We start from the raw sequence: 20,219 nt of genomic DNA on the forward strand, positions 1-20,219 counted from the left end.
CCTACAGTCTTGCTACCAAGACCTAAAATTTCTTATTTGTGTAGTCAGCTATCGCAGGTGTATATACATAGTTGTTTTCTGTAGTAATATTGTAGTAACACACAGTGTGATTTTGTAGTCAAGTGAAACAAGTACATCGTTACAATTGTATATTATACTTATAATACATTAAATATGATGAATATCAAGATTATAATTTTACTTAGTCTAGCAGCATATGCTTCGTAAGTATTTTTATAAACATTATTTCTGGAATAAAACTTGTATAAAAAATGTAATCAGACCTAGAGTTATGATGATGAAAACATAATTTTTTAAATTAACGTTAACTTTTCAGGTGTGGCTCAAATGGCTCAGAGGAAGGAGGTAATTAAATAGAATTTAGCTGTTGGTTAAAAAAAAATGTTTAAAACAAATTTAATTCAAATATGAAACCTAAATATGTTACCTGAAACAAGCCTGGGCATTGTTTAAAAATAACCTGTTTTTTGTACATGCAGTCAATTATATAATGTATTTTATTAAAATGTTAGACATAAATGTAGTGTCATTTCCAGATGAAGTTTTTTTTTTTTAAATTCGTGAGCTTTCTGCGCTAAAATATAACCATGCAACTATAGAAACTGAGATGTCATTAGGTATGTGTTTTAGTTAAACAGAAAAAACTTATTTATTTGATTCGTTACGCGTATTTTTTATGCGGTCGCTATTCGATGATTTGCAAGGTGCTATTACAGATTTTCACATAGGTATTACATATTATATTTTAACAGCTTGCGTACGAGTCCGCAACACCACGGGATACATTCTTGTTTGTCTAAGGTGGCTAGTAAACATATCAAGTTTCTGGCTAATATTTTAGTGTTTTCATATCTGGCCCAAAACAATTCATAGGGAATTCAGCCCCTTAAATGATTGAATTTTTTATTCATTTCTATTTTGAACTGTGTGAATACAACATAAAACCCTTATCTTCCACCCCAATCTTCTACCCCTATCTCCTACATCTATCACCTACCCCTATCACTCACCCCTATCTCCCACCCCTATCTTCAACCTCCTTTATCCCACCCCTATCTACCAACCCTACCCCTATCTCCCTACGAGATACTGATTCGTTACGCTTTTTTTCGGTTAGGTACCACAGCTAAAACATGTAAATGTCAAAAATTGTCAAATGAAGGTGAAGTCAGCGTGTCAAAAAAATGTATCTGAGATTTAAACTTGGATACGCATAATAAAAAATCGATCAAATTGTTGACTACACCCGACCGTTTTCATATCTGGACCAAAACAATTCATAGGGAATTCAGCCCCTTAAATGATTGAATTTATTATTCATTTCTATTTTAAACGTTGTGAATACAACATAGAACCCTTATCTTCCACCCCTATCTCCTACCCCCTATCTCCAACCCCTATCTCTCATACCTATCTCCTACTCCTAACTCTCACCCCCTATCTCATACTCCCTAACTTCAACCTCCTATCTCCTACCCCTAACTCCTAAACCCTATCTCCTTCTCCTGAAGGCTATCATTATCCCCGTGTTGACAAAAGTACTTCTAAAAGTCATCCACGAAATATTCCAACCCTTTTATATTCTGTTTTGAAACAGAACCTGTTACACCTCTTTGTTAAAAACATCGATGTGTTTGTATGGTTTATGCAAATATTTTAATATAAATAATGATGTAGCGTCTTAAAAATTCAGTAGCAATCACGTTCCATGTCTTTATGTACTTGTATAGTCTTGGTTTTTTTAATTCCATAAAAACCGGCATTCAAGGATAGATTAATTAATTTGTTTTGTCTTACAGTTTAACTCTAGTTTATACTTTATAGAACAATACTATGATTTTATTGTTCTCTATTTTGTTACTATTTTATATCTATTGCGATATACGCCTGTATATCTTGGTGGAAGTTAGTATTTAAGTAGAAAATAAAACACAACAATAATATGTTTGAACACAATACTATTAAACATAAAAAACACACACAGTATAGAGAATAATATATATATACAACGTACGTTACAATTATAACAGCAGCCGTAATAGAATGGTAAATCCAACACCTTAATACTATGCCTTATATATGATATAATCTAGGTTACAGATGTAATTGGTCCTTGTATAAAACAACTTAAATATTACTCATGATTTCTTCAGTGTACACATATAATACCATATAAGGTTATATAATATTTATTACTTATATTCCATTACCCAAATAAACAATATTAATTATATTCAATACACAACCTTAAATAATATTCCCTTAAATTAACTTATTCTACTGTGATATCTTCTGTATTCCGATGCTTGATCGAATCATCCCAAGTTATAGTGTGTTAATTTTGAAAGTGGGAGAACCAAAACATTTTTTTTTATCGGTTTCGAGGGAGAAAAATTTGGTTTTATCGACGTTTGGCCAACCAAAGTACCAATCGCATTCGATTTCGGATTTATATAGCTGCTATTCCAGTATATAGATCCAGTAGAAAAAAGGTTATCATTATACCCGTGTTGACAAAGGTACATCTGAAAGTCATTCACGTAATATTTCAACCCGTAAAAGCTTCAGCCCATTCATATTTTTTTTGTAAATAGTCAAATGATGTAGCGCAATAGAAATAACAACATAGTGACACATTTGTGTATACAAATCCTAAAAAAGTAAATCTGATTCGCAAATACTGTCAACAAATGGTAGATGACTACTTTAAACATCGATTTTCTAAGAAAGTAAAATCAGTGCTCCCGTATAAACAAAAACAAAAAACAAATTCTAGCGAAATAATGGTACAAATTGAATAAGTGTAATGGTGTTGCAATACACAATTTCTAACCTATTTTTTGTAAAATTTAAAAAAAAGAACAGTTACACACCTCTTTGTTAAAAACATCGATGTGTTTATATGGTTTTGCAAATATTTTAATATAAATAATGATGTAGCGTCTTAAAAATTCAGTAGCAATCACATTCCATGTACTTATGTACTTGTATAGTCTTGGTTTTTTTTTAATTCCATAAAAACCGGCATTCAAGGACAGAATAATTAATTTGTTTTGTCTTACAGTTTAACTCTAGTTTATACTTTATAGAACAATACTATGATTTTATTGTTCTCTATTTTGTTACTATTTTATATCCTAGAGGCTAGCTATATGGATTTGGACCTACCTGAAGCTTCAAGTTCAACTAATCCAGAACTGGGAATTGTAGCTGAGGTAATTTATACTATTAAGTTGAAACTATTAGGTTTTTTGGAATATTTTGCTGAATTTTTTATAATATAAAGTAAAAAGTTTTCCTAAAGAGCAATTGTTATCAAGAAACTATTATCATTTTAGCTTCAAAACTTACAGTTAAAAGAAAAATATGATGATGAGGTAATTAATACTGTTTTTTTTTTTGTATTTAACCGCTAAAGTATATTTGTGTTGTATTATAGCCTTGTTAATTAATGACAATTAAGTTATACCGTTGACTATATATACTCAATGGTTATACGTATATTTAAGTACATGAGTATTTAAATTTCATAATTTCTTATAAAACTAAAATTTGTAATGTTCAACAATTTTCAGATTATAAAAGATGCGTTCAATATTTGTAGAGAATGGGTTGTTTACAACAAAAAAAATATACCTACTAAACTTACATTTTATCAATTTGGCTCATTTATGGTATACCCCAAATTAGACTTTGATTTCTTTGTAAGTTACGTAACAGATTTTCATTTTCCAGAAGCAGACGAAGGACAAAAAGGTAAATATTAACTACGCACATTACTTATCATTAAATAGTATTTGTTTTTTATTTTTGATGCGAAACAGTAAAAAGTTAGTTTTAAGGATATTATATTCATTCATATTTAGAAAAATTAAAATATGTTGAAAATTCCGCCCATAAAGGTGGCTTTAAGCACAAATTTTTAGGGCTGTATTTAAGAGAGGCAACAGGGGGGCTAATTCCCCGGGCGTCTTATTATGAGGGGACGGCTAAATTTTTTTATTATGCATTAAATTTGTATTCAATTATAATACAGCGTTTTTTTTGTACCACGACATGATCATCTTTTAACTGTTGAAACCGGATCTGGGACCGTGACTGGGACACTTGAGTAATAGGAGGCTATAAAAACCGAAAAAAGTGTCACAAAAACGCTGTCACGCTGTTATCTGATAAGAGATAGGAGATTAAAGATTAAAGATGAGGGATGGGGAACGGGATGGAAATGAAGGTGGGGATGGAAATGGGAAAATGGGAATTATTTTACTCAGCCCTGGCACACCAAATCTCGGGCAACGCCGAATCTGAATATCTTGTTATATATAAAATGTAATATACTATTAAAATTGATGAGAACCCATAAGTACGATAAAAAATTTGAAATGGAAAAAAGTTACCACCCCTTAGTCCAGACATAAATTATAACAAATAAAAACACATCACTATAAAACATAATTTTTTCAACTGCACATCGAAGATAAAATAAATTGCTTCATCGAAAACTCACCATGAATGTTTCATGGTGGTGTTTCTATTATAAAAAATATTATATTTTATATTTAAATTCAAAATTTTCGTTTTTTTTTTGTTTTAGATTGGATAGATTTACGAATATTTAATATAGTTTTTAAAGACTATTGTAGAAAATTGAAGGTATCCGTTGAAAAATTCGCTCAAGAAAGGAAAGAAGCAATCAAGGCGTAAAGAACGGATGAATAATTTAGCCGATTGGATAATAGTTTAATAGGTATATTATGTAATAGTATATAGTTTAATGATAATATACATATATATATTTAAATGTTTTAAACTCTCTTGAAATGTTTTTCAAAAAAAAAATATTCTAAGATACAATATGTTTTAAAGACAAATTAATCCAAAATCGCTGATACATTTCAAATAAACACCGATTACTTATATTTTGTGCAGTATTATTTTTATTTATAAGATAAAAGAAAAATTACTATAATTTTATTTGTTATTTAGAAAGGGACAAATTTGACAAACTTTTCAGTAGGTATAGCATTGTTAAATACAACATGTACTTGAAGGAATTCGGTTTTCTAAATTAACGTTACCTGCTTGCTATGTGATCAATGCTCAAAGATTGTTATATATTGAGATATTTTTATCATTGTCAGATAAGTGTCAAACAATAATCATGGTTAATGTAACTCATTACGATACAGTTTTTTTTAAATAATTTATGAACATAATCTATTCGTTTCAAAATTATGATAAAATTAAGCAGCTGATTTGAATTTAGTATAGGGGATAGTGGGGTTAGTTGTTAAACTTTTGATATCATAATTTTCCCTAAATTATTTTCCGAATTAAGTAGCTGTATGAACAGCATGCAGCATACTAAGCAGTCATGACCGTCAAGTATTAACGGGTTAAAATTGTTTTCAGTGGCAGAAACATATTCTTTAATTGTTTATTTAACTGTAGTTTAAACAGAGAGATAAAATCACTTTCGAAAAAACGCTCCGATGCAAATCGATAGTTAGTATTTTCAAGCCAGTACAGTCAAAACCAAGCACAGTATAAACCAGCAAAGTTAGAAAGTTTTAAATTAAGGTTCAGTATTTTTAAATGAGCATCAAAGCGTTTATTTGAAAGTGATTTTATTCAATCTTATCACTTTTATTTATAATAATTCCTGTAGACCTGCGACATCTCCGTTTCCTCATTGCTTTGATTATATTATGCCTATACGCTACTGTACTAGTCCTCTCGGATGAAATCGATTTTATCACTTTCAGATTTAAAAATTCCTGTAAACCTATGACCTCCCCGTCTCCACTATTCCCCGACCCAACTATGTTCCGTCCCCACTATGCCCGACCCAACTATGCTCCGTCCCCACTATGCCCCGACCCCACTGTATTGGTTTTATTTCTATTAGTCCCATTATTTAAAAAATAATTTTTCTGGTAAAAAGTATTCAATACAACCTATTAAACCATAAAGGCTTTCGACATGTTTGAGAAATTATATTTTATAATTGTTAACAAATTTCTAATTACGAAGAAATAGAAAACGTTTTGATATCTACATCACGCATTTTTTATTAAACTACTTTTTATTTCTTGATAATTAACTATTAATATCATTAAATTTCCAAATAATATATAATTATATTCATTGCTGATTTTGATGTGAAGGTTTTATAGCGAGCCAAAATTTGAGTTATTTGAGGCTGATGTAGATTTTTAATAGTTGTTAATCTGGCTCCATGGGACCAATGCGATGGTAGGAATTATTATTATACTTGTTAGAATTCGGGAAATAACATACTATGCAAACGCCTTTTTACGATGTTTACATGAATGTATCGAGTGTTTTTATACTAAACAATACAAAAATATTGCCATATTTCTTAGGGAAGCATAAGGTATAATACATTGTATAGTATAAGAAACCCATTTGAAAACGGTTAACGTCGTGTAGGTAGATTGTTCAATACATAATCGACTCACAATCAGTTTTGAAATCTACTACTGAAACTCAAGTCCAAATTGGGTTAAAAACCAAGATTTAAAATTCGAAAGCATAAAATATAGGTTAGATACATTATCGAAGAGGATGTTTTCTTAACAAATCCATAGGCGTAGTTGGAGGGAGGGGATCCTTATCCCCTTGGTTCTCCCCCCCCCCCTCAGTCACTAGAATAGTCCGCCTTATTAGCTGATAGTCTACACAAATAAAATGTACCGAATTTTCTATAAATTTCAAACATAGCGTTTCTGTATAACCAGATAGAAATAGCGGTTGCTGGTTAGTGTTTATACGATTCATGGTTATATGAGATTTAATTATTCAACTAAAGGAAAAATTATGAGTGAAATTAAGATATCGACAATCTTGATTGATCTGATTGATGGACTAATAACCGTTTAATAAAATGTACTTATTAGAATTTGAAGAAAACCCTCTTAAGTCGGATGGCTATACTATTAACCGAAACTGTAGTAAAAATTATTTTAAGTTCAATTTAGTGAATATCTTTTGACCCACTTAAATGGTAACAATCTACTCGTTTCAAAATTATGATCAAATTAGCAGCTCTTTTGAATTTAGTATGAAGGAGAGTGGGGTTAGTCGTTACAATTTTGATATTTAAAATTTTTCCTAAATTATTTTCTGAACTAATTAGCTGTGTCAATAGCATGCTATAGTAGTCATGACCGTCAACGGGTTAATATGTTTTCATAAAAGTGGCAGAAACATACTCTCTAATTATTTTTTTTACCTGGAGTATTAGGAATTAAAATTAGACCTAACTAATGTATAACTAAAGAATAGTGTATAAGATGATTTTTTATGATCCTCTTTTATTGACAAATACTTTGAAGTACTCAAGTGGTTTCTTTCAAGTTTAAAATCGCTCCCCTAAAAATCACTGAAATCGTCTTACACACTTTTCCCAGTTGTTACAGATACAATATTATGTACATATTTTATGTCGATTATTCTGAAAATATTGTAACAAACATATTTAAAGGTTCATACGTAGTATACATGGTTACATACAGAATATATGTATTCAGATGTTACACATTTTGTATGATCAAAATATCAGTTTTTTTTAATTCGCTAATCCAAAAAAAAAAAACTTTGTTAAAAAATTGTAGAAATAAAACCATGTAGTCAAAATTATTTCAAAAATAATACCCAACAATAAATTGTGATGGGAACAGGTGGAGAGGGTAACAAATCTAAAGTACAAAATAAAAGTTATATATAATGGCAATGACTGATGAAAACGAGTGTTGAGCACCGAATAAACAGTATGCATGAATTGACTTAATTTGACAAAACAATGAAAGAATATATAAAACATTATTGGTATTTTTATAACTTGTACGGTCAGAGCAACTGGAATATGTTGTCAGAACTATCTATATTGCTTAACTTAACCTCCTCCAGATGCCAATATAAAATGTATTATCTTACAATTTTCGGATTAACTACTAGTGTCAATAAGACAATTTTGTGATGGTGCCCTAGCGTATGTCTGAAATTGAAGATTTTCACCTGAGTTTGTTGATAAATAAAATAAAGTTAATGTATAATTTGTCATTATCGCTATATTTGTACAATGATTACGGTCAATATGTAAGATAGATGAAATTCTAATTCTCCTGCATTAAGAATGTTCTAATGGCATCTATCTTATCATCCACATTCCATTTTCGTCCTTAGTATGATTTCCTTTCGTTGAAATATTCAAAATAAAACAATTTTTTTTTTTTTATCACCAACGTTACCAACATACAAAGTTGACAGTAGCTATTACTGTACTGTCTTGAAAATACTAACTATTGCTTTGCGTGGAAGCGTTTTTTCAAAAGTGATTTTATCACTTTCAGATTTTATAATTCCTGTAAACCTGTGACCTCATCCCAACTATGCCCCGACCCCTTTATGCTCAGACCCCACTATATCCCGACCCTACATACTGTTTTTTTTTTGCAAAAACATAGTGGGCCAAATAACACATAGTCAATGACTTGTTAAATTAGTTGGAATTCTCGATGATTCATGTTTCGATCGTTTTTACTCCATAGTTTTAATTATAATTGCTTATTCGCAATAAAAATAATATTTATGTATTATACACTTCCATTAAAGCAATCTCACGCTATCTATTTATACTACATAGATTATATTCTTTCATAGCTCTATTATACTTCCTTTTTACTAAATTGACAATGTACAAAACAAAATTCTACTAAAAAAACTTTCAAAGATCCCTAAATTGTAAAGGGTGGGGCTGTGAAACGGGCGATTTTCCCATTTAAATACATTGGAAATCGCCTGTTTCACTGCCCCATCCTGTTTATTAATTTCTTGTTCTGTTTTATAGAAAATCCTAACCATGTATTGAGCTCAACCCAGGAATCGACACGAGGGAACAAAATCCATTGTAATAATATTATTTATAACAATTGATCGAAACATGATAAAACATTATCAATAGTCTATTGATGTAATTCATGTTAGAACTTTTATTAAGTTACATACAAAATTGTAGGTACTAAATTGTACAATACGCCCGGTAAATATATTCCACGTCTTGCTACCAAGACCTAAAATTTCTTATTTGTGTAGTCAGCTATCGCAGATGTATATACATAGTTGTTTTCTGTAGTAATATTGTAGTAACACACAGTGTGATTTTGTAGTCAAGTTAAACAAGTACATCGTTACAGTTGAATATTATATTGATAATACATTAAATATGATGAATATCAAGATTATAATTTTACTTAGTCTAGCAGCATATGCTTCGTAAGTATTTTTTTAAACATTATTTCTGGAATAAAACTTGTATAAAAAATGTAATCAGACCTAGATTTTTGGTGATGAAACATAATTTTTAAAATTAACGTTAACTTTTCAGGTGTGGCTCAAACGACTCAGAGGAAGGAGGTAATTAAATAGAATTTAGTTGTTGGTTAAAAAAAAATGTCTAAAACAAATTTTAATCAAATATAAAACCTAAATATGCTACCTAAAACAGGCCTGGGCATTGTTTACAAATAATGTATAATGTATTTTATTAAAATGTTAGACATAAATGTAGTGTCATTTCCAGATGAAATTTTTATTTTTTTGAGATTCGTGTGCTTTCTGCGCTAAAATATAACCATGTAACTATAGAAACTGAGACGTCATTAGGTATGTGTTTTAGTTATACAGAAAAAACTTATTTATTTGATTCGTTACGCGTATTTTGTATGCGTTCGCTATTCGATGATTTGCAAGGTTCTATAATAGATTTTCACATAGGTATTACATATTGTATATTTAAACAGCTTGCGTACGAGTCCGCAACAACACGGGATACATTTTTATGTATCTAAGGTGGCTAGTAATCATACCAAGTTTCTGGCTAATATTTTAGTTTTTTCATAATATCTGGAGCAAAACAATTCATAGGGAATTCAGCCGCTTAAATGATTGAATTTTTTATTCATTTCTATTTTAAACTGTGTGAATACAACATAAAACCCTTATCTTCCACCCCTATCTTCTACCCCTATCTCCTACATCTATCACCTACCCCTATCACTCACCCCTATCTCCCACCCCTATCTTCAACCTCCTTTATCCCACCCCTATCTACCAACCCTACCCCTATCTCCTACCCCTATCTCCCTACGAGATACTGATTCGTTACGTTTTTTTTCGGTTTTGTACCACAGCTAAGACATGTATATCAAAAATTGTCAAAAGAAGGTGAAGTCAGCGTGTCAAAAAAATGTATCTGAGGTTTAAACTTGGATACGCCTAATAAAAAATTAGGTTATCATTATCCCCGTGTTGACAAAGGTCCTTCTAAAAGTCATCCACGAAATATTTCAACCCTTTTATATTCTGTTTTGTAATTAGTCAAATGATATAGCGCGTAGAAATAACAACATAGTGACACATCTGTGTATACAAATCCTTAAAAAGTATATCTGATTCGCAAACACTGTCAACTTATGGTAGATGACTACTATAAACATCGATTTTCTAAGAAAGTAAAATCAGTGCTCCCGTATAAACAAAAAAATAACAAATTCTAGCGAAATAATGGTACAAGTTGAAAATGTGTAATGGTGTTGCAATACACAATTTCTAACCTATTTTTTGTAAAATTAAAAAAAACAATTACACACTTCTTTGTAAAAACATCAATGTGTTTGTATGGTTTTGAAAATGTTCAATATAAATAATGATGCAGCGTCTTAAAAATTCAGGACCATTCACATTCCATGTACTTATGTACTTGTATAGTCTTAGTATTTTTTTATTTCCATAAAAACCGGCATTCAAGGACAGAATAATTAATGAACTACTATATACTATGTTATATCCTAGAGGCTAGCTATATGGATTTGGACCTACCTGAAGCTTCAAGCTCAACTAATCCAGAACTAGGAATTGTAGCTGAGGTAATTTATACTATTATTTTAATATTTTGCTGAATTATTTATTACATAAAGGTTAAAGTTATCCTAAATAGCCATTCTTATTTAGGAAAATATTTTTTTTTACTTAAGACTTTCAAATAAAATATTTCATTAATATTTAATATCAAAATAAATTTAAAATTATTTTGTTAATTCAGGTAGGTCCAGAAGCTTCAAGTTCAACTAATCCTAAACTGGAAATAGTAGCTGAGGTAATTTATACTATTAACTTGAAACTATTAGGTTTTTTGGAATATTTTGCTGAATTATTTATATTATAAAGTAAAACGTTTTCCTAAAATGCCATTGTTATCAAGAAACTATTATCATTTTAGTTTCAAAACTTACAATTAAAAGGAAAATCTGATGATGAGGTAATTAATACTATTTTTTTTTTGTATTTAACCGCTAAAGTATATTTGTGTTGTATTAAAGCCTTGTTAATAATTAGCACTTAAGTTATACCGTTGAGTATATATACTCAATGGTTATACGTATATTTAAGTATATGAGTATTTAAACTTTATAATATTTTATAGAATTAAACTTTGTACTGATTAACAATTTTTAGATTATAGAAGATGTGTTCAAAGATTGTAGAGAATGGTTCAGTCGCAATACAAATGACATACTCATTAAAATTACAGAAGATCAATTTTGCAAGTACATGAAAAACTCTGTAGACGATTATGGTTCCGTTATGGTCTACTTGATGAGTTTTAAGTTTACAGAATTTTTCGAAACAGCAAGTAAACATTAACTACGCACGTTACATATCATTAAATACAATTTTTTTTATCTTCGATGCGAAACTGTAAGAAAGTTGGTTTTAAAGAAATTATTTTCATTCGAATTTACAAAAATTAAAATATGTATCCTATTTTTTTTTTTTAACAAAATGGCTTTTAAATAATGTGATGTTATCAGACAATGTATACAGTTACAGTTTGGTAGATGTAAAAAGTGACAAAAAAAAAATAACATATAATATGTAATATACCTACTATTAAAATTGGTGAGACCCAAAAGTGAGCTCAAAAAAGTAAAATGAAAAAAAAAGGTACCACCCCTTAGTCCCGACATAAATGTAGACAAATAAAAACAATATTTTTTCAGCTGCACATCGAAGCTAAAACAAAATATTGCTTCATCGAAAACTACACCACATCGTGTTCCTATAATAAAAGATATTATATTTTATATTTAAATTCAAAATTTGTTTTTTTTTTTTTGTTTTAGATTGGATAGATTCACGAATATTTAATAACTGATAAGAGATAGGAGATTAGAGATTAAAGATGAGGGATAGGGAACGGGATGGAAATGAAGGTGGGGATGGGAATGGGAAAATGGGAATTATTTTACTCAGCCCTGGCACACTAAATCTCGGGCAACGCCGAATCCGGACATCTTGTTACATATAAAATGTAATATACTATTAAAATTGATGAGAGCCCATAAATGTGAAATGAAAAAAAAGTTACCACACCTTAGTCCAGACATAAATTATAACAAATAAAAACACATCACTATAAAACATAATTTTTTCAACTGCACATCGAAGATAAAATAAATTGCTTCATCGAAAACTCACCATGAATGTTTCATGGTGGTGTTTCTATTATAAAAAATATTATATTTTATATTTAAATTCAAAATTTTCGTTTTTTTTTTGTTTTAGATTGGATAGATTTACGAATATTTAGTATAGTTTTTAAAGACTATTGTAGTAAATTGGGGGTATCCGTTGAAAAATTCGCTCAAGAAAGGAAAGAAGCAACACTATTATGGAGACAAAAAGAGATGCGTAGTTTATTAAGAATATAGAATATATATATATATTTTTTTTTTTAATGTTTTAAACTCTCTTGAAATGTTACTAAAACTAATTTTTCAAGATACAATATGTATTAACGAAAAATGAATCCAAAATCGCTAGTACTTTTCAAATAAACACCGATTACTTATATTTTGTACAACATTATTTTTATTTATAAGAAAAAAGAAAAATTACTATAATTTTATTAGTTATTTAGAAAGGGACAAATTAGACCGACTTTTTAATAGGTATAACATTGTTAAGTACAACATGTATATAAAGGAATTTGGTTTTCTAAATGAACGTTACCTGTTTTTTTTTCATTTTTGACTAGCTAAAAATTTGATGTAAAAATTACGGAATAAAATCTACTCGTTTCAAAATTGTGATAAAATTAAGAAGCTCTTTGAATTTACTATAGAGGGGTTTTTTTGTATCACTTAAGATATATATTTTTTTCCTAAATTAAAACCGAATTAACTAGCTATGTCAATAGCATGCAGCATGCTATAGCAGTCATGACCGTCAAGTGTTAACGGGTTAATATTTTTTCCTTAAAGTGGCAGCAACATATTTTTTAATCGTTTTTTTAACTGTAGATTTTGGAATTAAAATTAGACTTAACTAAGATATAACTAAAGAATAGTGTAAAGATGTAAAAATTTTTTTTATATTTTATTCTAGCGGAAAAACATTTTTAGGAATAAAAGATACAGTTACTTGGAAACAATAGTATGTATTTGATAAAAAAAAATAATGTTTTTACTATACTATCTTAATAGCTCTAAGTTTACACAAAAACATTTCCCTATTTTCTACAAACTTCAAAATTAACTTTTCTGTATATACAGAGAAAAAATAGCGATTGCTGGTTAGTGGTTATACGATTGATGTTTACCAATCTGATGTTTAATCATTCAACTAAAGGAAAGATCATCAGAAAAGATAATATATTGACAATCTTGATTGATGTTTGTGCACTGATAACCGTGCAATACAAAAGTACCTATGCGACATTGTAGCCGGAAACTGTTGTAAGAATTATAAGTTTAAATCCAGTGAATATCTTTTGACCTAAAAGCCTGACATAACTATGCAAAATCAGGCTGGTTTAATTTCGATTCTGTAAAAATATTTGAGCTAACCTGCATCTTTTCTAGGTTATTGTAGGAATCAATTTTGTATATTACAATGAAAATTGTGTTTATGTCCTATTTTATTTATTTCGTTGTGGAGTTGAAAGGCCATTAGTTACATTATGATGTGTGCTTTTTATGTGTTTGTGTATACTGTAACTTCTAATACTAGACCAATTCTTTCGAGTAGCAGCACTATAAATCACAAATATTATCTAGCTAGTACTTTTCAATTTCCTTCGTTTTTTTTTTTTTTTGTTTCTCTCACGGCTCACCTCTCCATTTGATGGTCGCCCAAGAAATTCCTAAAATTTCAGACCTATATAGTTTAACTCTAAGTACATTCTCACAAATTTTGTTTGCAATATTATAACTGACTGTAATGTTTAAAACATATAAATAACAATTTAATTGAATAAACTGAAAACCAATTTGGTTCACGTTCACTGTATATAATATATAAAATAAATGTTTGTTTAATATATCGAGTCTCGGTAATTTCATAGAAAAAGCTCAACCTGCCACAAAACTAAATAACAGTTTATTAGAAAAAGTTCTTATCTCAGAAATCACTTTGAAACGAATGCGAGTTTTTAATAAATTTTTCAGTTGGAGATTTTTGTTTTTTTTATTAAAACGTTCATGTGGATTATAGATCTTTATTTTGACATTTTCATCTCTTAGATCTGGCACATAATCGAAAAAAGTGTTACTATATCATTATCTATAATTGCACCATTACTCTAAATTTATTCGGTACTTCAACGAGACATGAAAATGCTCAATAAACTCCTAGTTATAACTTAATTGTTTATTAAAGTTTGAATAAAAATATATAAATATGCTATATAGCTGTCCACACGGACAAATGTTGATCTTTGTGAACTCCTGACGTGGACTTGGCCGCTCTCCTGTTCGCCAGCAGGTTGGGCCTTATCCTCCGCCTGGATAAGTCTCTTCAGAGCCGTCGCTTTGCCGATTGTGCGTTTGACAATCTCCTTGCCGAAGTTCTTGTTCTGGTTCGCTTTGGCCGGTAAGTGTCGGGCCTCGTGTCTAAACTACTAGTATTTGAGTAAATTAATAGCTTTCGTCAATAAACCGGTCTTAGAGTCCTAGGGTCCTAGGATCTCAAAACCCCAGATACAACCTAACTGCTGGCAAGTTTTGTGATTACGTCTAGCGAACTTTTGCGATTACTGGTGAACAATCGGTTAGTTTTTTGCGTTCTACATGCTTAATTGTTCATTACAGTCCCCTGCAGATGTGATGATGGAGGGAAGACTGTAGCTGTCGTATTTTTCCAAGGAAGACGTGATATTGTGGCAAGTTGTACTGTAATCGGCCGAAAATTTTCCAAGTCGTATCTTTTGGCTGGAAAGGTAGATTTCGGGCGACGTCCGGTGCAGAATCGACTGAGATAGTCGAACAGGTGCGGTCGCCCCAAGAAGCCACCCGAATGTCAGGTCAGTGGTAGCGCATAAGTACTCTTCGGTGTACCTGAAAAAGGAGCGAAGCCGCATATTTCTTCACGCGCTTAGTACTGATAGATAGACGGGAGCCTAGCGATTCCAACGCGGTGTCGCGTCACCCTCTAGCCAAAATAACGGCCATGAAAACTCGGAAAAACCCCTCTTTTTTGGGATTTTGTTGAACATTTTTTTTTTCTTATTAATTGTTATTTTGTATATAATATTGTCATATGAACTGTGTGAGGTACGTGAGATATAGATAAGTTTATAGCCGCCGGTGGCCGTCGTTATGCAAATATCAACAATGGATTTTTGCTGTGAAAAATTTACAAAATTTGCCTTTTAAGAGCTTTAACCCGGCGGGTAGTGCATCTAGAGAGACGGGTAACCCCGCGTTGCAATCGCTGAGTCACGGCCTATCTGCTGATAGTGAGCGCGCCGGAATTGAATGTGTTATTCTTACAGAAAAACGACTTGTACTCACTCATAACCAAAAGTACTTTTCTTTCTGATTTCGCTTTCTAGAGCGCAACGCGATAATTTTGCCAAATTAAATATAATATAGTCTTTTATGTATCAATAATACTCGGTAACGTACAGCGTTCGCCCAATAGCATATCCATGTTAATATGTAAAGCTAAGATAATCTGTTGACATCCGTTTTTGGCGACATTTAAGTTGCTATTTTTAAGTTGATTAAGTTAATTACAATATAAATATATACAAATATATCTTATCATAGGGAAAAGTTTATTATAACCTATACTTTTTTGGTGCTTACACCAAACATTACAACTAGTATGTAACTTTATTTTATTATATTTATTTTAGAATGAACATAATACAATTAAATTTCAACAACAAATCATAAAAAAATTAGTTAAATCAATATAAAAATGAAAACAATTTTTTTTTTTAATTAACTTATAATGAACAAACCGACATTTTATTTTTAACTTTAACAACAAATCATAAAAAGTTTAAACTAACATTTTTCTTTTAACATCTACAACGAATCTTAAAAAGTTGGTTATTATAAAAATAAAAACAATATTTTTTTTAATTCGACTTATAATGTACAAATAGAAGTTTTCCCTTAAATTTCATAAGCAAATCTTAAACAATATAAGAATAAAGTATAAAAAGAAAACAATTTGGTTTTAAATTTAACTTAGAATGAATAAAGCGATATTTTTCTTTTAACTTTAACAACAAACCACAAAAAGTAATTTTTAGTATTATCATATTTGTGTTACTGAGTGCAGTCTTATCATTATTTGGTTGACATCTTAAGTTATTTTACAAGTTTAGAATTAGTTTAAGTAAGTTATCAGGAATTGTCTAGCCTTCATAAGTGCAGATGTAGAGATTAGAATTTGTAGCGTTCTGGGATTTTTATCTGTACAATTTGTGTAAAAAACTGAATAGAAAATATGTCACCATCTGATTTTTTACTAAAAATGAAGTATTTTACTTTCGAAATTTTGACATTTAAATTGTTTGTATCTTTAATAACTTTGGAAAATGCTTCATCAGAACACTTTTTCCGGTTTAGAATATGTGTTGTATGATTTTGTTCTACATCAATTGTGCGGAGGTAACTATCTTTATTTCATTTAACGATTTAAAAATGTTTTTTAAACCTAAAGATATGTCAGATGATAAGTATACACTTGATGATGGGACTAGACGGCAGGCAAACTTTGAATATATGCATGAATTTACTTAATGGCGTTGTTTTATTTGACAATGTATAATATCTTGATAACATTTCTGAGTAATAATTAGCATTTTTAATAAAAACTGTTGGCAACTATTTTTCTGGTTGGAATTATAAGATAAATAATAATTAAATGTGGTATTTCGGCGACTCGTATTATTCTTTGTGTGCTTTGAGCTTTCGTTTAATGTTAGTTTTTTTGGTACAAAATAATAAAAAGTCTCATTAAACTTTTCATAACGTTTGGCAGGACATTTTCCCATTTTATATGGACCGAGTTGAATTCCTTTACCAGAACCTGACCACCGATTAAGTTTTAGATAAGAGAGAGTAGATTTGATTTTTTTAGAAATTGGATGATGTTGCGTTCTGCCTGAAGGTTGGGGTGAAGTGCTGCTTGGAGGTGATCAGGGATGTTGGATTCCTTTCGGATGTCTTCATATTTCATGCATTCGGTGAGGATGTGCTTTACTGATACAGTGGTGTGTATCGCATATTGGTGCTTCCTCTTTTTTCATGAGATGAATGTGGGTTAGCCATGTGTGCCCTATTCTGAGTCTTGTTAAGGCTGTATGTTCTCTTCGGTCTAGGTGAGTACTATTTGTCCAATTGTTTGAGCAGTGTTTAATTTCACGGAGTTTATTGTCTCTGAATCTGTGCCATAGGTTTAGGATATGATTGGTGATTGCCCTTTTTGTTTGTTGCTGAATGTCTTGTGTGGTAGTGGTTTCCCAAATCTCTAGATTAGTGTCGGCTGTGGCCTCCTTGGCGTATTTATCAGCAAGTTCGTTACCTTCGATCTCCTTATGATCTGGGACCAATACAAGTTGGATGGAAGTTTTTAGTTTGTTAATTTGAGGTATAATTTGATTGGATATGGAAGTGGTCTTAGTCTTATTTTGTAGTTGGGTTATCACACTCAGCGAATCAGTCGCGACTATTGTTTTGACAGCGTTGTATTCTCCTGCTAACTCGACTGCCTTATAAATTTCCAATCCTTCCGCTGTAAAAATACTATTAGCTGGGTGAGTTTTGAATTTTCTCACATCAGAGTTGGAAACCACTGCCATGCCTATGTTGTTAATTGTTTTTGAAGCATCTGTGTATATGAATTAGGTTGGGTTCATCGATTATATCTTTAAATTCTGTTTTGAATATATTAGAATTGGTTATGTTTGGTTAATTGTAAGTTGATATCAAATGTATTGTTATTATTAATCCATGGAGTATTAAGGTATGGATTATTTTTTAAGATATTTTTAGTGAAAATGTTATATTTTGAACATATTCTTTTGAACCTTTTTCCGATAGGTTGTATGTGGCTGGGATTGTGTTGAATGTGGGAAGTCGTTCGTCGAAGATTGTATTGTAGGTAGGACTGTTTGCCTGTTGTCCGATTTTTGCCGCATATCTAACCGTGAGCATTTCTCTTCTTGACTCCAGTGATGTTTCTCCTGAGATGTTAAGAAGGCTTGCCACTGGGTTGCTCTTAAATGCGCCTATCGCAAGTCTTATACTTGTGTTTTGTAGGGGTTCTAGTTGCCTCAAAATTTTGTTACTGGCACTACCGTAGATTATAGCCCCATATTCTATTTTGGATCTAATAATTGCTTTATAAATGTTTATTAGAGTTTCCGAGTTGGCCCCCCATTTTGTGTTTGATAGGACTTTAATTATGTTTAATCTTTTATGAGATTATAGTATCTAATTGTGAGGAGAATGTGAGGAGACTTAGGGTGAGACCTGAGCTATCGGCATTGAAGAATGCACCTGGTAAGTTATCCCAGGATAACACATTTTACATTGGCTAATGGACTCATGGACTTATCCTAACTAGTAACTTCTATGAAGAGTTGTTCAATAGAGCCAATTAGTGTAAACAATAATACACATTGCTTAATGTTTCTTATTAATAAAAATGGCTAGCCCCCCTTCTCCAGAGTATGAACTATACTTCCATAGATATATTCCAGAGATATCCGTTCATGTTACTCTCTTCTTTGCTGAACGGCTAGGTGTTTTTGCAAATTAGCACTTAAATTAAAGAAAACTTCCACTGTAAAAATTACTATTATTTAAATAGACATATCATTAATATCATATCACTGTTTAGATGGATTGTTGGACATCGAGGATGACTTAAGGTAATTTACAAGAGAGATTGGATGGTTTTGTAGAGACTCCATATTATATCCATTGAGTTTAAAAATGGTTAGTATTGTGTGAAGGATGTTAAGCCGTACGTTCGGTTTGGTTTTAGTGGGATGAATGTGGTGTGTCCAATTTAGTTTTTGGTCCAAGTTTACCACAAGGTATTTTATAGTTGACTTCAGCTGAAGAGAAGGATTTTGGGAGTAGAATCAATTGGAGTGGGTTTAATAAGAAGTTATGAATTTGATTAAAAAGTTCATTGTTTTTTTTCGCGAGGCTTATGAACACAACCGGAAAATAATTGTTACAGAGGCCAAAGCTACAGCACTTATTCTGAGACCAGCTGACAAGTTTTTTTGCAAGTAATGTACACATATTTGTACTTGTAAAAAACAATACTGAAAGGTGAGATTTTACTTTTTTTACAAAAAAAACTAAACAAGTTTTATCATATTTCTATTTCTAAGGCTCTGAATGACTACCAGTAAGAAGAAAACTCAAAAGCAACTTAAGTATAGTGACGAAAGTGGACATTGACTATAGCATTTAGAGATGGACTTACAGGCTCAAGGAATCAGCATTTAGTACTAGTATTGTCGTATACGCACTTTGGTACACGAACCGTTAAACACACACACACTTAAAAACGACGGAAGAAAAGGTAACACTTCAAATTAAGTAAAAGAAAAGTAACTCAAAAGTTAATAAGCACACACACAATTATAATATTCGTAAAAAACAATAATACACGCGACAATACCCTCCTCGTAACAGACGGTCGCTTACGGGAGAGTGCACCCGACAAAGTAATTTGGGCGGCCTTAAATAATAAACATTATTGAAATTTTTACTGTGTAGATAATTTTGTATAGTTTTGTTTTGATTGTTTGGCCTACATTTAATTGCTTATTTGCTAAGGTCTTTAAGAACTATACT

General features: G+C 30.8%; 1 protein-coding gene across 1 annotated transcript; it reads left to right on the forward strand.

The window, feature by feature from the left end:
- Positions 1-56: 56 nt before the first annotated feature.
- Positions 57-11,748, forward strand: LOC126837933 (uncharacterized). Its single transcript, XM_050571944.1, has 6 exons — positions 57-224; positions 338-366; positions 3,163-3,236; positions 11,147-11,200; positions 11,324-11,362; positions 11,560-11,748. Exons 1-6 carry the CDS (start codon positions 175-177, stop codon positions 11,746-11,748), a joined length of 435 nt encoding a protein of 144 aa, XP_050427901.1. The 5' UTR covers positions 57-174.
- The last annotated feature ends 8,471 nt before the right edge of the window (positions 11,749-20,219 follow it).

The sequence above is a fragment of the Adelges cooleyi genome, unplaced genomic scaffold, assembly GCF_023614345.1.
Source record: "Adelges cooleyi isolate 19-005CV unplaced genomic scaffold, UGA_ACOO_1.1 ACOO_flye_CR_arks_rails_tigmint_CR_PRNA_30, whole genome shotgun sequence".
Taxonomy (NCBI): Eukaryota; Metazoa; Arthropoda; class Insecta; order Hemiptera; family Adelgidae; genus Adelges; species Adelges cooleyi.

Coding starts and splice junctions, on each gene's coding strand:
- LOC126837933 (XM_050571944.1), top strand. CDS start 175: ATGATGAATATCAAGATTATAATTTTACTTAGTCTAGCAGCATATGCT. Junction 367..3,162: donor AAATGGCTCAGAGGAAGGAG/GTAATTAAATAG, acceptor TTTATATCCTAG/AGGCTAGCTATATGGATTTG. Junction 3,237..11,146: donor AACTGGGAATTGTAGCTGAG/GTAATTTATACT, acceptor TTGTTAATTCAG/GTAGGTCCAGAAGCTTCAAG.